The sequence below is a fragment of the Chanos chanos genome, chromosome 7, assembly GCF_902362185.1.
Source record: "Chanos chanos chromosome 7, fChaCha1.1, whole genome shotgun sequence".
NCBI lineage: Eukaryota > Metazoa > Chordata > Actinopteri > Gonorynchiformes > Chanidae > Chanos > Chanos chanos.
Genome location: NC_044501.1, coordinates 17519737 through 17543736, shown reverse-complemented (window position 1 = coordinate 17543736; position 24000 = coordinate 17519737). Strand labels below are relative to the sequence as shown.

The 24000-nt window shown below is 39.6% G+C and overlaps 1 protein-coding gene across 1 annotated transcript in view; it reads right to left on the bottom strand.

The window, feature by feature from the left end:
* The window catches only part of dmd (dystrophin), a 97517-nt gene extending 89907 nt beyond the window's left edge, over positions 1–7610 (bottom strand). Inside the window, exons 1-5 of the mRNA XM_030779481.1 lie at positions 7438–7610; positions 6645–6763; positions 5433–5614; positions 3799–3933; positions 159–350 (exon numbers count right to left, since the gene is read on the bottom strand). Of these exons, the coding sequence (XP_030635341.1) occupies positions 159–350; positions 3799–3933; positions 5433–5614; positions 6645–6763; positions 7438–7598 (789 nt within the window). The 5' untranslated portion in view covers positions 7599–7610. The remainder of the gene's footprint in view (positions 1–158; positions 351–3798; positions 3934–5432; positions 5615–6644; positions 6764–7437) is intronic.
* Between the last annotated feature and the right edge of the window lie 16390 nt (positions 7611–24000).

Below are 24000 nucleotides of genomic sequence, written 5' to 3'. Positions count from 1 at the left end.
TTGTCTAACACTTAGACTAATGATCAGTGTAATAAGCCATTTTGAAAACATAAAAAATACAAAATGTAAGAACTAATTCTCCCCAGTATGTTCTCTTGTCTCATTTACACTCATAGCTAGTTTCTTCGCTGGCCGTTGGACGCTGTAGAGACACATACCTCATGGGTGTGAAACTGCTCCTTGACTTCCTCCACATGACTGGAAATGGGCGGTTGGCCCTGAAGCCCATCTTCTGCAGAAAGCAGCCAGGTAAGTACTTCCTCCAGTGCACTCTGGTAGCTTTCCAGCTGGGAAGAGCCCTGTGGTAAGGGGCTTAGTGATGACCGTAGTTCCTCCGGCTTGTCTGGAGACTACAGGAGGGAAATGAAGAGGGGAAAACTGCCATCAGCTGGCACCATACTGTTTGGACCACTGTAGCTTTTGGATAGCTTCATGCAAATGAAACAAACAGTCATCGTGGGGAAGGGGGGGGGGGGGCGTTGTATGGGTTCAGACAAATGTCAATACATTCAGGAAATTATAAAATCCCACAGGCCAAAAATGTGAATGCACCCATGCAAAAATATGGTATCGCAGCATTTGCATGGGCAGAGTTTGCAATTTACTATTACAGCTGTCCTTTAAACAACTCTTAAAAAGAAAAAAAGAAAAGGGAAAAACTGTAGTGTCTGTAAAAAGACCGAACTTGTTAGGATTGGAAATTGCATTTTGTTAAGGGACTGCACTTCAAGATGAGGCTGATTCAACAAAAAAAAAAAAGATGTTTCAAGATGAAAATGTAAAAAGCAAAGCCATGAGACTGAATGTTGGAAAGAGGTCAAAGTATTATGAAGGACTAGAGCAGTGAGGCATCACAGAAACTTAAGACCGGGCTATAAGTGGGGCAAGCCAAGAACACTGAGTAAAAGTGGTAATCAATCAGACTATTCACTACATAGAATGAAACTATTGAAGGACAACAATGCCTTTTTTGAGCTATTGAGAGGTAAAGGGACAACATTTGGCAGACAGGAAACAAAACAGGACATGCGCAGAAGTTCATGGATGGGAGTTGAGGCATTCCGCTGACTCATGGCCGAGCTTTAATTAGCTCTCAGAATGATGGACCTCTGGTGTCTAAAAGAATAGCTCATTAGTTATTGAGAAGTCCTTTTAGTCATGCAGTCTGTGTACATCCTGTTTGGTGAAGAGGTAGTAATGCAGGAGACCTATCAGGTCCTATAATTGATGCCTGAAATCCCTAATTGTGTCACTGTCCATCCCTTCTTTCCACTGATGCTGTGTATATAGGATGGTGGTATGGCAAGATCTCTGTTGGATCTGCTCAAAATCAGATATTTAAGGACACCTGCCCATGTAAGTGCCACACGGTCTTGTGCAGATGTGATAAAAAGCAATGCAGACGTGGAACAGAACATCTGTGGAGACACCAGCCTGACTAGACAATCTGGAACAGAGTTGTGCATGGGACCATTTTACTTTACTTTACTGTGCCAAAATGGCACATCTTCTTCCCTCCTGCTGATAACTGTTTCCACTATTGTCTGGACTCACCCAGGCAGGCATCCCATCAACCATTCAGGCAGGGTCAGATAATTTCCACATTTAACTGGCAAGATACCACCTGGATGCCTGTTCCCTCAATGTGTTAAAACAGATGATGTACAGAACAGGTAATGGTGCATCACCCTGACACACTTCTGCAAGAACAGGCTGCAGACTACATCTACAATTCCCCCATCTGCCCATCAGTACCACATCACTGAAATAATGGCATGGCAGAGTGATGTGCTAACGTACTCTGGAGAGAGGCAGTACCTTGTGATGGTCAGTGGTGTTAAACTGCACAGTAAAAATTGTATGGACTTTCAACACTGAGGCAGCTTAACATTTTCAATGAGCCGGAAGAGCAGAATGTTTTAATATGGCTGTCCTACCAAAGTTTTTGTAGTTTTCCAAAGCTTGGAAAATGCTTCCAGTGCTTCTCTTTTCTCTTACCTCTATCATTCTTTCAAGTAAGACAAAGCAATTACGACTTTAATTTAGGGTGGAAAGGTTGCCAGAACTGGTGTAGAGATTCTTCAGAGATTTAGGGCCGCAGGTGGTCTTCTGCTCCCTTACATTATGCACTATTACTGGGTTGCCAATATTCAAAAACTAATTTTCTAGTGCAAATCTCCTGAAACCAACTGGCACTTGTTGGAATCCTAGTCATGTCTCTCGTCCTCTCTATCTGTTTTGGCCTTCTCCTCCCTCCCAATACCCAGTTCACACCACACAACAAATCCTGCCATGCCTTCCGCCCAAAAGGTCTGGATTCATTTTCAATGCCATTTTAAATTTAACTCAGCGTCTATTTTGACGTCTATTACTGACAACCATTTGTTTACTCCATCCATTCGGTTCTCAGTGTTTGCTCTTTGGGGGCAGGACAGGCATTAACTGTTTTAAAGAGCTTTCTGCTGCTTTAGGTCTTTGCGCTTAATATATAATTTAGCTTGTTCTAATCTATTCTTTTATTTTCTGCCTCTCTGCTGTATAAAAGCACGGCTCCCCTTGTTTCTCAACCCTACCTCCTCAGCTGTTATGAGAAAAGCTTTTCAGACTATCAGAGTGCTTGCTGCTATCAAAAACGTCATTACAATATCATGTCCCTGTCTGCTCCCAGTGTTTCTACGACAAAAATCCAATTTGGGAATGGGATTTGGGCTTGGAATTAACAGAGGATTGGTTGAAAGGGACAATGGAAAAGGTTATATTCATCTTCATCATATGTTGGGCTCAGCCTAATCCAACTCATATTTGTTCATAGAGCCTACCTGAACAAGTCAAGGTTAGCAGAAGTCTACCCAGGCTCAGATCCTGTTTCTGATCATTGTAGTATCTCTAAAGCAGATCCTGTCCATTATATTACATTACATTTATTTAGCCAACGCTTTTACCCAAAGCCACTTACAAGTGGGGAAACAATTCAAGCTTCAGTATAGTGAGAGACCTATTAGTAAGCACTAAGTATTACATCAGTTCAATAGGGCAAGTGCAAGCAATAAGTGCAAGTTTCTTTAAGACAAAGAACAGGACACTATCCATTTGTTTTAACCCTTCATAAAGTCTCAGGAGTTTAGTTCTGTTATTTTCTTTTCTATGTATTTTTCATGAGCCTGACTGCGTTTATCATGTGCTTGGCCAGATGATGAACACTTTTCATTTGGAAATCTTCCATTCCTCCTTTATCTTTTAGCCTGGTTTAAAGATTTGATACATTTCCTCGAGAAGACTTGGGAAGATAGAGCGCACACTAAGAGGGGAAAGTGGACACTTTTACAAGAAATAAAAGCCTTTTAGTATGTATGCAAATGGTCTAAATGTGCTCTTGCCGGACGACTCCCTTACTCCTCTCTACTCTATGACTCACAGTCTCATACTTTACCTGGTACTTCTGACTATGAATTTGATGCTGTGCTTCCTTAACTATTGATACAGAGAGACACTGACTCATTACCCATGTATTTAATCACTGTTTGTTTGTTTGTTTGTTTGTTTGTGCAGATACCTATTTTATTGTGCTGTGCAGACACAACTTGTTTGTTATTTGACGCAAAGTGAGAAGAAGAATGACATTCATTTGGATTATGTTTGCGTCTAAGTTACTATACGCCCACAAAGTCTATTACTGACCCTAATGTTTGTGTACTATAATGATAAGATTTAAATGGGAATTCTGACACTAACACGCTAACATTTACATATGTAAAGGGAAAATAAGTTTAGAGGACAACAGAGTTAATAGAGACCAACCTGTGAGGTGAGTAGCCTCCTCTTTTGCTCCGACGACTTGACGTATGCCGCCTGAGTGAAGGCATAGCTTTTGTAACGAGGCTTTAGAGATGGGGAGGAACTGCGGACAGAACTCTGAGCCACACTGACCGTGATCTGAGAGAGAGAGAGAAAGGACGAGAAAGGAGGGAAAGGAGGGGCAGCCGTGAAGGAGAGAAAAGGAGTTGTGATTAAAAGAACCACAAGGATGATGTGACGTTAAGAAATTGAAAAACACTGCCGGCCAAACATAATAAGAGCAGGGGAAGAGGATGAAAGTAGGTCATCCACACCGCAGTCACCAAAGGACCACACGCTGCTGTGACATGTCCTTTCCGTGACAGGGTCTCTTACTGCTGATAAATACATTTCTCAGTGTGATTATAATATTCATCAGCTGTTTCTTCAATGTACAATAAAACAGAGTGATACCTGTTTTATTTCTGCATATGTTTATTATAACTTGAAACGTGCTCAAATTTAAATATCCAGCAACTTGTTCCCGGCTAACTGTATTGAGATAAATTACCCCAAATTCCACAAGAAAAGACACAGAAAAGGTGAAATCCCCTTTAATCTACTGATAATAAATTGATACCTCCTACAAAGGGAGGCTAGGTAAATTTATTTCTCCACACGGCGTGAACAAAGAATTGTTCTTGATTTGCCTCATGTAATGTAGTTTCCATGCATGTTGTTCTTATCTGTGTGTAGGTACACAGATAACTCCCTGAGGTCGGAGCCTACTGGATGATGAGATTAGGGTTGCTGTTTGGAAAGTTGTTATGAATAATGTGACATCTTATTCATATTCTCGCACGATGTTTGAATTGGTGATCGTATCTCAGAAGATAGCAGTTTCAAAATGGTGTTCTCTGGTTTTCTCTTTTCTCATTTGAATGAAATATGATTTTTTTTTTTAAGTCCATTATTGGGAGATTCCTGTAACTACACAGCCTACTGCTCACTAATTCTTACATACACCTGACAATTTGAAAAATGTACCGCTGTAATCATGTGAATATATGACCTAATAAAAATAAACTATTTCTTGTGAGTACTGCTCCTCTTGTTGAGTTTCAGCACCTGAATATCATTAACATTTTAAGACATTCAGATATTATTTGTACCTTTACAGCACACTACTTGGAAGAGCAGGTATACAATATTACAGTTACAAATACTGCAACTGAGCTTTTGCTCAGCTCTGTTCCACATAAAGGGGAGGTCATACTGTATATAGAGGAAGTTTTTTTGCCAAGACAAAGAAAGTTAACTTTTCAGTTATCATTTCCAACATTTCTACATCAACACCATTTGTTAACGCCCTGTGATAACATTACATGCTGCCTGGTTGTGGTTGGCTGACTGAAACCACCCCTTTATGCTGTCATCATTTATATCACCACTCCTTGCTTTTTCATGGATAGTAAAATAATCAAGGCGGTGAGAGTCTAACATACTCTTTATCACATTATCTTCAACAATATCAGGTATCAACAATAGCAGATATCAGGACAGTACATCAAGTGTGTGTTTGTGTACATATGTGCGTGTGTGTGTTAGAGAGTTTGAGTGTGTGTGTGTGTGTGTGTGTACACACGTGGTAGACTGACCTGCTGAGAGTAGCGTTGCTGGGTGCTTTGGACATGGAAACGTTCCTCTTTTGTTATGAGAGCTCTGGGAAGAGTCTCCACCTCTTGGATAGCCTCCATACTCACACCGTGAGGCAGGACTTGGAACAAGGAGGTGACATACATGATAATGGACTTCTTATCAGGATGTGCTGTGGCCACATCTATAAGACAGAGAGAGGGAGAGAGAGAGAGAGAGAGAGAGAGAGAGAGAGAAAGAGAGAGAGAGAGAGAGAGAGAAAGAGATGAAGAGAGCTCATTGAGGATTTCAAACAGGGCCGTGATAAGATTTAGCGCTGCAGGCTACAGAGACCATCCTGCAATGATTACACCACCTGAGACAAGGGGACGATTTGAATGAAAGAGCAGCTTGTTAAAAAAAAGAAAATAATGGCAAAAACTGCTGAACCGTGGAGAGAGTCTGATTTGCTGACAAGCTTCACAAAGAATGACAAAATGATCAACAGAAATGGGCCATAATATGTTTAGTCTAGGGAAATTTACACACGCTCGCTTGTTTGGTCAAAGTAAATTTATTTCTTTGCTGGAGCGTCCAAATTACAAAATCAAGGCATGAAGGTCATCACATTCTGTTCTTAAAGTGTTCTCACCAGTTTTTAAACTGTCATAAAAGTAGAAGATAGAGGTGGCTGCATGAAAAATATTCATCAAACAATGTTACATTTGATCACTCTAAGTTTTAACATAGCTAATGCGGTCATCGCTTGTGAGTTATTCAGAGTAGAAACAGTTGCATCTCAGTCTGCTGCTGTAAAAGGTTCCTGATGTCAGACATTACTGGAAACTGCGAGTGAATCAGCTGTCATAGTTATACATGTTTGTTGACATTATGGCGACAAATTTGGATACAATACTTCAGCAGGTAATTTTACCAGCAACACGTTGACTGGCATTCGGCTGTGTGAAGATGAATATGTCTCAAATTAGCCTTTAGTAGAAATCCCCCTCACCCAACCCATCACCCCTGCCAACATCATCACAAGGCATCAAATTGGACCTACAGATACCACAGTGCGCAAACTGGGCATTTTAAGCTCCGTTATTTACTCACTATTGTTTATTATAGTACATCACAACAGACAAAACTATACACTCAGACTGACTGAATACTATGTTCTGTATATCAGTTTCTGTTGTTGGTTAAGGCACTGCGTAAACATAATTAAAGTTTACCTTCTGGGTCAAGCAATCTTTCGATGCCCAGGTGTTTTTCAGCGATGGTGAAGGCATGATCCAGCTTCTCAATGGCTTTATGTTTCTGTTCCACAACATTCCAATCAAATAACTCCGGCCTGCGAAAAAGTAGAAGAGTGATTAGTCAGACTTCTCTAAAAATAACTTCAGAGTAAATTGGGTTCATATTCAAGATATAGCAATCTCTTTTTCATTATCATATTTTTTTTTTCTGACTGAAACTCTTCATTCATCATGATCAAATGCTTTTTTCAGTGAAGGGGTGGGGGGTGGGGGGGGGGTGCAACTTCCCTAAAGCATATTTTTTTAGCTCAAGTGGGACAGAGTGTTTTTTACTGTATTATACTGCTTGCATCCCACATAAAAAGAAACTAAAACCTAAGGATCCTCAGGCACTTTTGTGACAGCATAAATGAGTGTGTGCCTCATCTGTTTTCATACAGGGCTTTGAAAAAATAATTTAATCCCAGTTTCCCTGCTTGCTGATGCTGGCTGTTTTTTTTCTCCTAGTCTAAACAGCTAACTTCTCACTTTTCAAGTAATCGAGTCAAGTGCAAGTCATAAAACATTACATGAATCAACAAAAAAAAAACAGAATTCATGATTCAAAAAGAAAGGAATAAAGACTATCTGGAAAATTTCACATAGCAGCAGTGGAAAAGTAGTTTACACTTGTGATTAATGATTAATGTTGACAAATGTTCGGCAGAACACTCTGTTCCAAAGTCATACAGTAAATCATATGGGGATGGGGACAGTGTTCTCTTCTGACCTGTGGCTATGGATGAGAGCATTGAAAGCGAGACCATCTTCCCAGCTGCTGGTAAAGTTCACCACATTGACCTGTTTGTAGTTCTTAGTGGACTGTCTGACCCAGCTCAACAGAATCTTCTCGCTGTTGGTCTGCTGTAAGTCTGCCATCACATCCTTCATCACATCCTTTACCTGTGTGTGGAGACACGCATACAAACAAGAGAAGTCAAACAGATACACATGCACATGCAAACATACACACACACACACACACACAGTCTCTGCTTTTTTTTTGCCTTTTTTGTCATGTGAAGCAACTGCTACATTTCAGACTATGCTAAAGTGGTAGCTAAAGATTGTAAAAATGTTATCCTTAGGAAAGGGAATTTGAAGAAAGGCTATGACACTGCTTCAGTCTTAAAAGTTACTGCCCTGCTCAGGAAATCCATGAGGCTACACAGATACAGATGTATTTGGTGGCACAGAGATTTTTTTCAGAGGTTATGAGGCGAAAGAAAAAAAAATCAGTTCCCATGTACCATCACTTCTGTCTGTCAGGCAATTTGGCACAAGTTATTTGGCTTGGTAAAACTTCCTGACAGACAGAGCTGCTATTTTTTGTTGTTGTTCTCTCCCCCGCCTGCACCCCCCCCCCCCCCCCCCCCCCCCCCCCCCCCCCCCCCCCCCCCCCCCCCCCCCCCCCCCCCCCCCCCCCCCCCCCCCCCCCCCCCCCCCCCCCCCCTTCTGTACAATCACTCCTCCCCCAGCTGTCACCCTCAGGGAGCACAGCTCAAAATAGGTCAAGAAGTCCCTTTCTCACTTCAAAAAAAAAGAAGAAGAAGAAGTTGCCATGCCCACGCATAAGTTAATAATAATCTGATCATATTTACAAAGACCTGTTCTAGAACTCTAATTACAGAGACATAGGACAAACAAAGGGCACAAGGTTTGCACAGTTATTTAAAGTTCACAGTGACAGTGTTGATTGGTCTAAAATCTATGCAGTAGAGAAGCAGATAAAATATGTTTAAATCTTGGGAGCACAGTGATTATACAACTTGATTAAAAGGGATTCCATTCAATGGAACTCTGGCCTGACAGGAAATAGCAATTTCTTGGTGGGACTGCGGTTGTGCTCAAAATACAAATATAATAAATAAATAAATATATAAATATAATCCAAATATAGAATCTCTTACCTGCCAGTGGAGAATGATACTCCAGATGAGCCCCAATGTCAGTTTGTGATTCCCATCAACGATGTCAGCCCCACCTATGTTTACTAACTCCACCTGCTCGTCAATCAGCACACGATTAGAATGCACCGATTGTATTAAAAGGGTCAAAATAATGTTTTTTTTTCTCACTGTAATGCTGAAGACCTGACAGAAATTATCAGGGAAAACTTTCATTAATGTGTTTTCTTAAAACTAAGGACAAAAACACAAACTTTATATCAGTGGAAAAATTCTACTGTAAAACACGCTGGTATAGAGGTAAAGACATTATCATTTTGCTTTTTTTAAAAAATATATATATCTGAAAACCTGTTTTGACAGTGCATTTTATTCTGACAAAATTCATTTGAATTACTGTAAAGCTTGAATGCCTGACTCCACTTTTCAAAAGCTGAGGTCCAGCTGTTTTTTGATATCACCCAAAAAAAGGGGCTAATATCTACATACAAAATAGCTGTGCGTATTCATTAACAAATCGGAGACTTGGTATGTTTGGTAGAAACAAATCCAGCAAAATGTATGGACACGGGGGCCTAAGTTGTACACCTCAGCTTATAAGGAACAGAAAAAACAGAACAACAAACAGAAAAACACTTTGGTGCAAAACAGCTAAGCCTGTATAGCTTCTCCTACCTACGCTAATCAGTCTCAGGGGCCTGACAATTATGTATATCCTTGGTCACATTAGTTCTAGTCTTGTTTATATTATCCTTCCACAATCACTACGTGAAACCAATTTTCACATCATTTCTGGAAACTAGCAAGTCTGTCAGCTGGGGAATATGGTTGATGCAGACTGGTGAGTTTTCAGTGTGACTTAAATTTCTGGGCCATAAACCCCCCCCACCACCAAAAAGAAAAAAAAAATTTAAACACATCAATAAATAAACTCACATTGTTTTTCTGTAGAATCTGGAGCGCCCTGTTGACATTATTAAGAGAATGCACCCGAGTGAAACCTCGCTCTTTAACCTGCAGAGACAAACATTTGTCTTACAAAGCAATCATGGAGCTGCGCGAAAAGGAACAAAGATGACAGAGAACGGCTGGGAGGTTAAAATGAGTAACTGGCTGAGTGTTGTGCACTCACTAGCTCATGTCCGGCCAGACCCTCTAATAACTCCAAAAGGCGACGGCCATCACACAGGTCCGTGAAGAGGTCCTCGATCGGAGGCTTCCCTGCCTAAAAAAAACAAAAGGAAAAAAATAAATAAATAAATACCGAATAATAAAATAAATAAAAAATAGAAAATGAATACGAAAGAAAGCATGAGCCGTGGAATTTGGACCGCCCAGCACTAATCCATTTTAGAGGAAATGTTAGTCAATGGTACTTCAACTAAAATAACTCAAGGTCAAGCCTAAAATGCATGACAAAGTGAAAAAATAAAGGCCATAAAATAAGAATAGAGCCTCTCCCTCAGATGTATACTCTACCACTGGTGTGTCAGTGGTTTTCCTATCACACCACAGAGTGAAAAGCCATAATACTGAAAGCCAAGGCTCTGACTCAAGCTCTCAGTCAAAATTTGCAAAGCACGCTTGTTTTATTGCAAATGTGCAACAAGTGAATTTATGGCAATTCTCACAAAAATGATAAATTACCGTGAAACAGAATAGCTTATGAAAGCTTTGTAGTTTAATGAATGAAACCGCTGCAAAGAAACTTTCTTGCTACTTGATTCAAGGACTGAAAAGTTATTTTTGTCCTTTTTTTTCATTTAGTGCTGATTTTCATATATATATATATATATATATATATATATATATATATATATATATATTTTTTTTTTTTTTTTCTTTTTCTCTTTTTTTCTTTTTAAATAGGGTGATGGGGTGGGTGAGAAAAAGAGGAAGGTGAGAGAGAGAGAGAGAGAGAGAGAGAGAGAGAGAGAAAGTGATGTCACATAACAGTGCAGAGCTCCATAGTCTCTTTCGCCACAGTTTTCCATATGGAAGACAAACAACAACAATAAATACAGCTGCAATGAGCTGAAAGGGAGCCAAGCGGTGACACCAGGCTTATGGTCTTTTTAGATAGATGCACCAATTGACTGCATGCACAATAGGATCGCACTGACAAAAGTAGGGAGCGTGTTTCTTTGCAGTTGGACAACACATTTAAAACATGGCCATCATTTCCATTTTCTTTTGGCTTGTTTGTTTATTTGTTTGTTTGTTTGTTTGTTTGTCTGTTTGTTTGATTGTTTTAACACCTACACTATGGTAGTGAGAGAGGACAGAGGGAGCACAGTCAGGAGATTCTAACCCTGCTCAGAGTGAAACAGCAAAGTGACATACCATATGCTAGACTGAGAGATCAAAGCGTTAAATAAATAGAATCTGTTCAAATCTGACCCACTGATTCTGAAAGTGAAAAAAACGCATTGATTAACATACACACAAAGCAATACATGAAGTGCGGATTCGGGACACTTGAAATTCGATTCAGTGGTGGCGGTGCCACAGAAGGGTGCAGCAGAACACATTTGTTGAATTTACTGACGAAAGGAGAGACAGACAAAATGTCAAATGACTTCACATGACATTTCACATACTGACATTTTATGATTTAAAAAGTTGAAGAAATACGCTCAGTTTTCTTATATCCATTTTTTTTCCCAACTTTGGAATGTCTAATTACCCATGAGTCTCTCATTAGTCTAGCTCACCCAAAGCAAGGAGCTCAGCTGGCACAATGTACTTGGAAGAGAACACGATTTGGCCCACTCACCCACAACGGCCACATCCAGCTGGACTCAGAGTCAGCGAGCGTGGCTCAATTACAATTTGGTGCACTCAGCTCATGCTCTTATCCAGAACAATTTGCAATTAATGTTTTCTATGTCAGAGATCACACACCCCTGGAGCAGCCTTGTCATTCACTCTCAGTGCTGTACCAGCAGTGAGCTGTCATTCCAAGGGTTTGAATCCACACATCCCTCTAGACCGTGGGCATGTTTCCTTGACATCACCTCACTACCACCAAATGAATCCAAACCAAGAGGCCCAGATGTGGGCTTGACTCTGCTCTGTGAGACAGGACCTTAACCAGGTGTGTGTTACTCAGGGGCTTAACACGATCATGTTTGTATTTAAATCCACTTAAAAATGTACCTCAGGAGGGGATACTTCAAAGCAGCACAGTGGGAAATATTCAAGAGACATTTAGAAGCTTAAAACGGGACATATTTTGCCATAAGGCCAGACATTTTCTCCAAGATGAATAAACAACCTTGAAGTGAATTATTAAAACACTTATCAGTAGTGGAAAACCACAGGAGCCATACCACTATGTATATGTACAAATTCAGAGTAGCACACTACAGAATTTGGTATTTATTGCATTTACAATCTACCTCTATATCTACACAAAACACAAGAGGGTGATATATTATGAGAGGGACATGTTTATTCTATCCAAACCGCTCACCTCTTATGAGAGCTCAAATACATGTCCCCCAGGAGAAGCCGTCTTAGATTACAGATTCAAGATTTTCAAGGAAGCCGTCCTGCATCACTGGCGACACAGATTGCCTAAATTTAAACTTTACAAATGACCACGTGCACACAAATTTGCTTCATTTTTGAGATTCTCCAACTGCCACACGGCATGGGTGTTTTATTGTCTAAAAATTAGATTCTGTATAAGTTACAGCACAAATTATAATTTCACACACATAGGGACTAATTTGCATACATTTTAAGGTGTAAACCTGTTATATTCATGATTTTGTACAAAATAAAGGAGGCTTGAATGACCTACATTCTCTGATCACTTTGTGCCTTGTTACATCAACACAGCTATCAAAAGAACTCACGTATTAAAATTCTGATCCACAAGGCCCCCAGGAGTGCAAATGTTTCCACATAACACCCAACCAGTACTAAACTGTCAGTGTGCTGCAATGCAATTTTCAAGTGAAGAACCACTGTCATAATGAACTTAATTTGGTACGAAAAACAATTTTTACCTTAGCAAACTGTGAGTTTATCCATTTTGTGAATGTTTTCTTTTGAATGTCTTCTCTTTCATCTGCAGGGAATGAAAGAAAAACAATTAGTCAACTCCAGGAAACAAAGAAAGAGTAATTCTGTGAGAAAACAGAACAAAATAGGGCTGTGGCATTCCAAACAAAATATGACTGAGGTATTCCATTTTTTTTTTTTTCTATGAACAGTGTTTCATTGATTTTTTTTTTTCTTCATTTAACAGCGAGTTCTCTGAAAGTTAACTATGCTGGTAATGCCAAAAAGAAAATAGGTACATATATATTAGCAATCTGGGAGAGCACTTTGGCGTACTCTTTCTGGAGCAGAGTTTGCGGTATAATGTATAATGCGAGAACTGAATTTTCCCTTACTGCAGTGCCTGCTGTGGTTGCAACTTCACTAATTATCGCTTTACTGCCAAAAGCCCCCGTTTCCAGTACCTAAGGACTAGGTCAATCTAATGACGGGAATATCATCATATGAAATTTTGTTAACCGGGTTGAACTGTAGCTATGAAAGGTTAACATAACTATGGGAGCACCTTACTGGTCAGACCAAAGAAAGGAAAATTTAACAATGCTCTAGTAACATTTGCATATTCAGTGTTTATCAGTGTTTAAGTCTCCTTAGTTTTTGGAGTTTATTTTGCGTAATTTATCAAACTTCCTCCTGAAGAGCGTGTTGTGCTGTATGCATGCTGAGTGAAAAGCTGCTCTTGCCATTGCAGTTTATGGATTTTGAAAATAAATAAAAATTTGAATTAAAAATTGATAACAATAACAATAATTATTGCTCCCAGGGGCACAAAAAAACACTCAAACTTTTGATCTATTCATTCTGCAAACAGAGCGCTGACATTGTTGGAAACCTCAATGTGTGCACTTTGTTGTGCCCCACGGTAGGCCAAACCTTCAAACATAAATTTAATTACAATTATTTTTCCTTTCTTAATCATGGTTTGAAATACAGATGCCACAAACTCACATTGCTTTTCCCTGTGGACCTGGGAAGACTAAATAAATAAGGAATAATTGTATGTCACTTACAACTGTAAACATAGAACGACTCTGAAGAACAATGGCAGAGAAGTAGCTAATAATAGGTATACAACAGCAACAAAAAAAAAGATTTCCTGCTGTTAATTATCATCCTCAAAGTTATTAAAGTTGTTCTCCTAAAGATGTGACTACTGAGGCATTTGTACACTGCTGTGAATCTCCAAGATATAATGAGTGCGTAAAAGTCACAATTATAATCATTTACACAATTTCCTCTCAACTTTAAATTGTTTCAGACCTTAAATTCATCAGCTAATTATCTGACTGAGTGCAACTCAATTTTAATCAGTTTCATTTTAAACCAGACAGCGAGCAAATATAAATGTACATTGATATTCTAATCTTATGCAGTATTGTCAAATATTTCAGCTGTAGCACTGTTCATATGAACACCTCACTCTGAAAAGAGGTGATACCCTTATTCTGATGAAGCAAAGCCATAACAAGACAGGTTGGATACACTCCCAATGACTCAAAGAATGGAAAAATATGTAAACAGCTTATTACATTTCTGAAACCTGAAAGAAGTGTGCACTGAAATATATTTTCAAGGCAGAAGTAGTCTAGTCTCAATTTAACTGAAATATAGTTAACCATGAATGCACTCAGTAGCCGGTTTATTAGGTATAGACCGTCTAGTACCATGTCATACCACACTCTGGCTCTAGCCTGTATTCTTTGGGGCATGGATTCTGCAAAGTGTCAGAAGCATCCAACAGAGATATTGATTTAAACAGATACAATGACATCACACGGTAGCTGAAGACTGGATGGCCGTTCATTCCACACACTCCAGAACATTACACCACCGTGATCAGACTGTACCCTTGACACTAGGCAGGATGGGTCCATGGACTCTTGCCGTTTACACCAATTCCTGATTTTTGTCATCAGCATGATGCAAGTGGAACCAGGAATCTTCAGACCAAACAATAATTTTCCTCTCCTTGGTTGGCCAGTGCTCAAAATCATGTACATGCTGGGGTTGCTTTTTTTTTTTTTTTTTGCTGACAGGAGTGGAGCCCGTTGTGGTCGCCTGCCATCTGTGTCAAGGACCAACGAGTCATGCATTCTGAGATGAATACCACTGTCCTGCCAGTCAGAGGTCGCTCTGCGTATCGCTGTTGCACTGCACTGTTATTTGTCTGTTTGTGGCTTGCTTGTTAGCTTGTACAATTGTCCCTACTTTTGTTTGCCCTCCTTCATAAACAAGCTGTTTTCACTCACAGGAGTGCTGCTGACTGAACGTGTTATTTATTTATTATTTATTATTTTTGTCGATGTTGTTGTTGAACTGTTCTAAGTAAACCCTTGACAGCATCAGGAATGAGAAGCCCCGGTGACACTGAGCTTTTCTGAGATACTGGACTCCAATACGGGAAATGCTATGCATGACTACCAGTTGCGTTGGTAACTAATTTTACCCATTCTAATGTTTAGTCAAACTGTGAAAGAATCCCTCAAGGCCTGTCTGTACGCTTTACAGTGCTTTATATAGCTGACTGACTGCGTATAGACCAAATCCTTCAACGTAAACATGCTTTCAGCTGAAAAAGCACAACTCATAGGTGTGGACTGTAGAAACACTTATAGTTACTTTAACACCAGAGAAAGCATATATATATATACATATATATATATATATATATTAACCACAAATTAAAAGGTGTTTCACTCTCTTCACTCAGTCCTTATGATACTTTTCCTTGACCCTTGACGGACATTAAGATTCTTTTTTATGCCAAGAGAACAGACCCGTTTGTTCCCTTAATGGAACTCAAAATATCATTCTTCACACTGACCGAGAAATTAAGTATCTGGAACAGCTGCCATTAGAATTCAGCAGAAATAAGTTTAAAACCCACTTACTGTCTTTCTCCCAGTGGTTGTTTAATTTAGAAATTACATTCACTCAGAATACCTCTTGTGCTATTTGTAGCCTGCGTAAACGCGTTCTGTCTGACTGATAAAACAAAAAATGTAAAATTGCAGATTTATTCAAAATCGCGCGACATACTTTCTTCTTTGGCATAGTTTACAGCTTCAAGTTATCGCTGTTAATGCCATCCATTTTAAAGGCGTATTACAACTGTCTCACTGCTCTGTTTACGATGGTGTCTCGAGAAACATTAATCGTCTGGCAAGACAAGACTCAGTATTGGTTTGCCACGGGTCCTCGAATGCATGACGCGAGACAGGTGGCGGGTCGCTCCTTCTGCGGCACGCACGTTTTGGGGTTGTGAGTGGCCAGCTGGATTACATCCGTCCTTGAGCAAATAGGATGATAAGGTGACGAGGTTGAGCTGACGTCAACGGACAAATACAAAGACATTGCCAGGAGCACCTGCTTTGCATAATCTGGTTGCACACAGATTGACAAACTACTATCGCTAATCAATCAAATTCAACAGATAATGAACGGTAGCTTTTACTGCCAAACTGTCAATATCACTCTTTACGATAAACAATTTTAAGTTGTCAAATCGTTGACACTCGCAATAAGATAGGCTACTGGCAAGTGGTTCTTTCATTCAACTCTACCTCTTTTGTTAATTAGACTTATTCGCAAAGCTCAACCCTTTGCCGTAGCCAATGTTTGGGTCTGTTTTGACCAGGGAATAGTTTTAACATTAGGCTTCATTAATTGTCATGATGTAAACAGAACATGGGAAGGTGTGCGCTCCAGAGAGCACTAATGTGCAGAGTCCACAGCAAAAGCTCCGTTTCTCGAGTGACACGGGTAACTTAAAAAATTCTCTTGAACAACGACGCCACAACTGCCTAGGTGCGTAGTATGCCTAGATTTATGTTACAGCTTCATTAGAAGCACATTGCTGTTCTCTCCTGGTCATGCATATACAGTCACTATTCAGGACTGTGTTCACGTCTTATAACAGAGTTAAGAGAAAGCATGCAGTTTGCAACGTTCCTTCGGACTGACAACAAGACAAACGATTGGAGGTTCTAGGTGACGCTACTGCAAATCTTAAATATTCTGGATAAATCTGAGACATCGGATTCATGACATGACCTGATAAAGCTGTAAGCACCACCTTCCAATGCTAAAAGATAATGGAATCACAGTAGCCTGGTCATGTTACAGGGAATCTATGCCTGCAAGTACGTTATTCATTTTACTTCAGCCTTACCGTTGATTATCCGTCCATTATAATCCGAGTTTAATCGATTTAGTGGTTAGTTGTTTAGGTGCTGTCTCTTGTGTCGCTTACAGACTGGAAATTGTAGTTATCCTACCCCTCACGAATACTCCAGGTTGGGTAATGGCACATTTATTCTCTCTTAATAGCGGCATCGTAAGAAATCAAGCGACACTAGCCAACACACCTCGGAGATGCACGAGGCAATAGTATGCGAGCTCGGCGACTTATTCGTATAGGCTAGTGGTCGTTACAAACTCGTTCTTATCCCTATCTCAATTCGCCGATGGAGTCTACCTTGACTGAACGAGAATGGGGGAAACCGACTGGCGGATTTCTTAACCGCTTAATGTCCTGAAGCCCCGTGGCGTATAAAATGACCTAGAGAGTGAATATGAAACTTATTGTTAAAACTGCGAACCTAACAACGTGTTCTAAACGAGTGCTCTTTGTTATAGGAATTTACTCTGCTGGGTGCCTAGACTCACAACTCACCCTAATCTTTGGACAATCAAACAGTTTATATGGCCAGTGGGCTCTAGAATATATGGCTAATGAAGACATGTCATCTTGAGTCTGAATGAGATGTTGGAATAGAACATGGTGTAGAACAGGTGCGGGCGGCTCCATCTGTTTCTAGGGGAAATATCTGAATTGCAGATATGTAAAACACAGAATGTCCCTCTTCATTTTTTAAGTCAAACACATAATTAATTGTTTAATTAAGATTTTCCGAAAAGGCACTTGATTGACTGTATGTAGCCTACACCGACGTAACTGTCCAGCCTATGAGAACACCCTTCAAATATAAAACTATCCCCAGAAACGATTTCCAAGCAATTATACAGTCAGGCACTGAAACAATAATGTTTTTCTGTGGCTTCTCGACACGATGAGATCATTGCCCCCACTGGAAAAAGAGGACAACGTAAACTTCCACCAATAACAAAAAATAAAACAATAAAATTCTAATATACTTTTAAGAATATTCTGTCTGTAGGGTTACGATTTTCCAAAGGCTTGGGCTACTAAACACCAGTCACACAATGCAAACATCTTGTCCTACAACCTTCCCTGACGCACCAAGCGCACAGCGGACAAGCGCAGAGCTAATAAACTTTTCAAGGTAGGATTAGACAAGCTGTCTTACAGCGTCATAAACATGTAATTGTGATCCGAACTTCGCCAAGTGCGTTCTGCAAAAAGGAACGCATTTAGTAAAAAAAAGGAAAAAAAAAATTAAGACATGAATGTGTTCGGGTATCCTCAAACGAGGAGAAGCCGAGTAGATTAAACGAACAAGACAACTGCAGGCTGCTGAGATAATTACGGTTAATGCTGATCCGATATGGACTTTCCTGGAAAGCCTGTTTTTATATGGCTTTTGCGAAGAACCGGGTCTTGAACATGCTATTATTTGCTATTTGGTAATTTGTGAAAGACCCTCAACAACAGCAAGCCCCAAAATCTGAAACACAGGTGAACTAGAGATGCTATTTATCACTACATAGTTGACAACAAAATTAATTACTTTCCAGTATAAGACACAGGCAATTTAAATCTTTTTGTCATTTATCACCACAATCATTAATATAGATAAATGTTTTTAACCTCCACTAATGGTTACAAAAAGTAGAAGAACAGAAGGTAACTTGCAAAAAGAGGACGCAAGTTCATCCTCATCTCTCCGTGAAGAATTAGGACAATGATAATGGAGTCAGAAAAGAATCCAAAGGTTACAGCTGGAAAACGGCAGAGTTCGACTGCATCTTGGGGTCACCAAGTCACCAGTCAAACAATTAGATGCCACATCCGTGTCAACAGGCTGTTCAGAACGGTCGCCACAGGACAGCTCTGGAGGTGTGCAACAAATGCTGAGGCGCTGGGAGTTTGGCCAGAACCATTGGCACTTTTATTGGAACCAGGTGTTCCGTCAGATGAGACCAAAATTAAACTCTTTGATCATGCACGCAATCACAGGAGGTGTGCATACAAGGAAAAGAAACTTTATGCCCACAGTCAATCATTAATGTTATGGCACTGTTATTGTTGCCATTGACCTTGGCGTCCTTGCTGAAATGTTAAATGTCACTGTGATGCTGAATGATATCACAAACTGATATTTCACTGAATGAAATACCAGACATTTGGATCAGAAACACAGTTGACTTAATCAGAGCTCAACCTACTGGAACAGCAGTGAACCAAGACACACCTCAGAATCAACAGAGAAATGGTTGACTCAATGCAAAATCAATGAAATTGCCTACAACACTCAAATAGGGTAGATCTAGAGACATCATGGAAAGGTTCTGATTGGAGGACAGACCAAGATCCCTCTTTGTTTGTGGATATTTAGCCACATGTCAGTGGTACTTTTATTGGAACCAGGTGTTCTGTCAGATGAGACCATATATATATATATATATATATATATATATATATATATATATATATATATATATATATGTACACACAATAAAACTGGATATTGGGCTTGGCTTATATTTTCAACTCAAATTTGAATCAGTTTGCTCATACATTTTTCTGTTTATTAAAAGATGCTTGGACAGATGCAAATTAAGCTTGTGGACAGGCTGTGTCATTTTGATGATTTATGGGGCTTTGTGTAGCAATTAATATTGGCAATTAACTTTTACATGCTATTTATAGATCTAAAATTGCTAATGATGCCCAGACCTCCTCGTCTACTGTCCCTACCACTGTGGGAGTGGATTCTCCACTCTTGTATACGTGAAAAACGGAGACAAGGCAAGGCTAACACCATTAAGCAATATGAGCCTGTCTCTGTCCAAGAATAGATACACTGTGTGTGGTTCAGCAAGCCTAGATTTCACACTGACAACTGGGCCACATCTCCCAAAAGGATCTTACGTCAAACATGATCATAAAAATCATTCTTGGAGACATCTTCATGTGCTGAGTTGTTTTCCAAAACGTATGTTCAAGAAGCTCTTGAAAGCTCTTGAAAATCATTGTAGGTGCAAAAATGCCTCTGAAAATTTATAGTAAGCTAAGTGCATCATTAGGAGAAAAAAAATGCCAGGGGCAAAACACATTGCAAACTACAGATTGTATTTTAACGTGTTTCAGTCCATATGAGTTTTGCATGGGTTATTAAGGTCTCCAAGACCACATAATGTGAAAATCCATTGTTTTGCTTTCACTAATGTTTCACCACAAGACATAAACTTGTGAAAGAATGTTAGGGCAACAGAGGTCATAAAGTATAAGATTAAAACCACAAAAAGAATCTGTAAATCATAAAATATCTAATCCCATGTTTCTCTGGTCCCCCTCAAAATCCAGCATTTAGTAAAACTGAGTTAAAACATTCTCCCAACAAAGTAACCCTACAAAGAAAGATTAAAAGAAATGCATGTTTGTTACGATGCACAGATTGCCATGGAGATGCACACCTGTGCGGTTTACCTGCGCCGAGCAAGGTTTATTTGGATACATACAAAATGTAAGACTACAAAAACCCTGTGGGTGTGTCTAGCTCCCCCTGCTGTAAAATGCTGTGTAAGACCTTGCAATCACGGGATGTAGGATATTGTCAAACTGTGTGGGCGACTTAATATTATCATTACAGTGGATAAAAGTGGGCAAAAACAGGCCAAGCGTTCAAATAGAGAGGGCCAGTTAGGCCATCAAAGCCCTGATCTAGATATCAAGCTGACAAAAACAGAATGAGATCAATAGACAGCCATGAAATCGTTTTCTCTAATCTCTGCTGTCAGTCTAACCATCTTGATAAGACTGTGACTGTGTCATCTTCCTGTGTTTGTGAGCCAGTCATAGCAGTTTTTCCTCCTGTATTTGATAGCAACACATAGGAACTAATTCAAGGTTGAAATTTGATGAGGGTTGTACAATGTCGACATACTTTCCTTAAGCATTATCAGTATGTAATTTCAGTCACGCACAAGCTCAGTTCTGCCTCGCAATATTATCTAAATCTGAAAACAGATGCATAAACCTGTACTATGAGTGTTGTTACATAGGAAATATGATAGATTAGTTCTACAGCAGCATCCTGATCATTGCAAATCCCATATGCCTATAGCTCTGGTTGTCCCTGCTCAATAGATTACAGCAGAAACATGTTCTCCACATTTCACTTGACTGTCAAATGTATTGAAAGACACAGAAAGTACGGTCTGTCTGTCCATCATTGTTTTGTCATTACAAGTCACAGATCAGTGTGTGAACAGATATCTGTGGGTTACCATTAGCAGAGTCTTGCTTGAGATTTAATGTCATAAAGTCCAGAGGAAACTGAGTTTTGTATAGAATGACAATAAATCATTGTTTCTGAGTACTCATAGCAGCAAATGCAAATGCAAATGCAGCAGTAATATGGAGATAAGACAGATTTGAAAGTCAAATATGAACATTTTACATTTATCAGTTGGCCATGCAGTTGGTTTTTCATTTCTTTGTTTATTGTTTGTTGTGTTACTAAGGCCACATTCCAAAAGTCATGAGATGTTCCTTCCGTCTCCCTTCATGCTTGACTGACTCAATAAGACCACAATAGCCACAACAAAACATTCAGACTTCAAAATTAAATTCATTCTTGTCTCTCGAAGAATCACTGCTCTCAGAGAAACAGACAAACATAGGAAACTTTCTCAGAATCTTGCATCTTTTGCCTGGTGTTTGCAAGCCACCCACTGCATCTAAGCATCAAGGAGAGCTATTCCACTCATTTACCTCCTGACCAATCAGAAGGGGAGTTGTAATATAACTTAGTATCCAATACTCATTCCTTCAGAACAAATAAACCCAGAATGACATTTGAGATTCCTAAAAGAGGCGAATGATACATTTGAGTACCGTCAGAACTGAGTCATGTGCGTGTACGGCAAGGGTGGCGCCTTGGACTGGATGGAATGGATATGGTTGCAGTTCAAACATGCCAAGCCGTCTTGCACAGCCATTGAGTTATAGTAGGATCCTAGAGGACCTACTTCTTGTTTTGGACCTAGCCAATTGGTAGCTTGAGATCACAGCGTAACGCAATATGACATCATTCTCGCATGCACTAAATGGCAACAGAATGTCTGCGTACAACAAACCATATAGTTGATCTGATATGACAAACAAATGTCGCATGCAAAATGTGGATGGTCGGATAAAAGTGTGCGCTAATGTTTTTGATTTACATATGGAGCAAAAGAGCAAACTAAATGTGAAACACACTACTCAACTATTTTGGTCATGAGCCAGACCGCATACAGCTATTGTCATATTCTTTACAAGGAAAATAGAGAAATTTTTACTGAAACTGGTTAAGAGGTAAGATTTTAAAATAATTTCATGTGTTAACAAAGAATATCATAAATATAGAAGAATACTTAAAACGTTTCAAGGATCAAATATTTCACCAAAGGCACATATTTGCACCAACCTGTGTTGGTTTGCCCTCCTTTCTTTATGACTCTTGTCCCTCAGATATTAATTTGCGTTATAAAATGATTTTTCCCCCTCTCAGCAGATTTCGAACTTCCTCTCAAAAGGGTAAGACGATCTTATATTAAAGTAAAAGCATCAAATATTTAACACGAGAAGGAAGACCGAACGTAAAATAGAGAAGATACAATAAAAACATGTTAGCAACTCAAACAAGGACTTTTGAAACCAGACACCCACAGGCAGCTGCGCCTATTTCCAGCTCGTGGACCCCTACCCTGTTTAAACCAGGAAGGAAACGGAGATCACACAAGCTCTTACACACCGTACACACACCAAGTCACACAAAGTGTAACAGTCCTAATCGGGTAAAGCATACCTATAAAGTATACAAATATACACTAATGGTGTTATTGCCATTGTTACGCAATGCAACCCTTTAACCAAGATCCTCGTCGTGTCTCTGATAGCGTATAGCCCATTATGACAGATCAGCAATCACACACACACTGAACAGAAACCACATTATATATTGTGCCTTTGTGCAATATGAATATCTTTATGAAAATCAATATTATGTCAATGTAGGAAGTTCTGTAAAATTACACACGTGAAAATCATGTTTTTCATTAGCATGAACTTCTAATCAGCTGTCTAATCAAGTTGATTGATCTATTGTTTGAAATATGTTTGGACTACCTTCATCAAATATGCAATGCTGTAAGGCCAACACATTTATTGACATTATTAGTTTAGAGCACTGCGGTTTTCAGACTGCTGTAGAAGTCTTCAGTAAAATATGAGGCTAACAAGGAATGTTTTCACATTTTGGGAAACTTTTTAAAGGAATTTGTGGATTTGAATACAAGACACTTCCTCAAACAGATTCATCTTATTTTAATGCGTTCTAACACATACATTCCAAAGAGTATCAACTAGTCCTTTCAGTGTGTGTATCTACTAGAACATTATGGTGTAACAGTCACTCCCATTTTTAATCAGTACTTGGCTTTCAGAATTAAAGGCACACTGTTTATTTAGAGACAGCATGATAAAAAAAGTTTTTAACCTCAAACATGCGAGATAAACCTGAGCACAGAACCATCAACATTTTGTGTATCGTTTCTTGAGCGTGTTCTCCCTTACCTGATCGAGATTTTATGATTTCACCAAATTCATCTTCAAGTGTCTCCTCCCATTGGTCCTCTGGGCGTCCTGCTTCAGCCATGTTTTTCTCTCCAAACCGACAGATCGATAGGATCCTTTTGGATTTCAATCCGACTTACGCACGCTGGAAACGACCCTTTCACTATTTTCCAACTTTCAGATCCTGGACTTCAAATACTTGACTGAACTGGGTAACTGATGCACTGCAGCAAGGCAGTCAGTGGACCGTTGACAAGGGGAAACTGGCTGTCATGTCGAGAGGAGGAGAAACAGGTGGCAAATTCTATTTGCCCCCAAAATAGCTTGGTATGACGGTCTGTGTCTGACATAGACCATCAAGCTTTCCTTCACCGTTCATTGCTGTGCTGTCTTTACTTTGAAACATGCTAGACAGAAATGTCTCTGCCGTCCCTACGTGAGAGAAAGTAAATTCTTACAGACTGCCAGAAAAAAAAAAGCTGCTTATATTTCCTGCAAACACTGCTGGTTGACCAAACAGTGCTTCATGCCAGTTTCTCAGTCTGTTTTA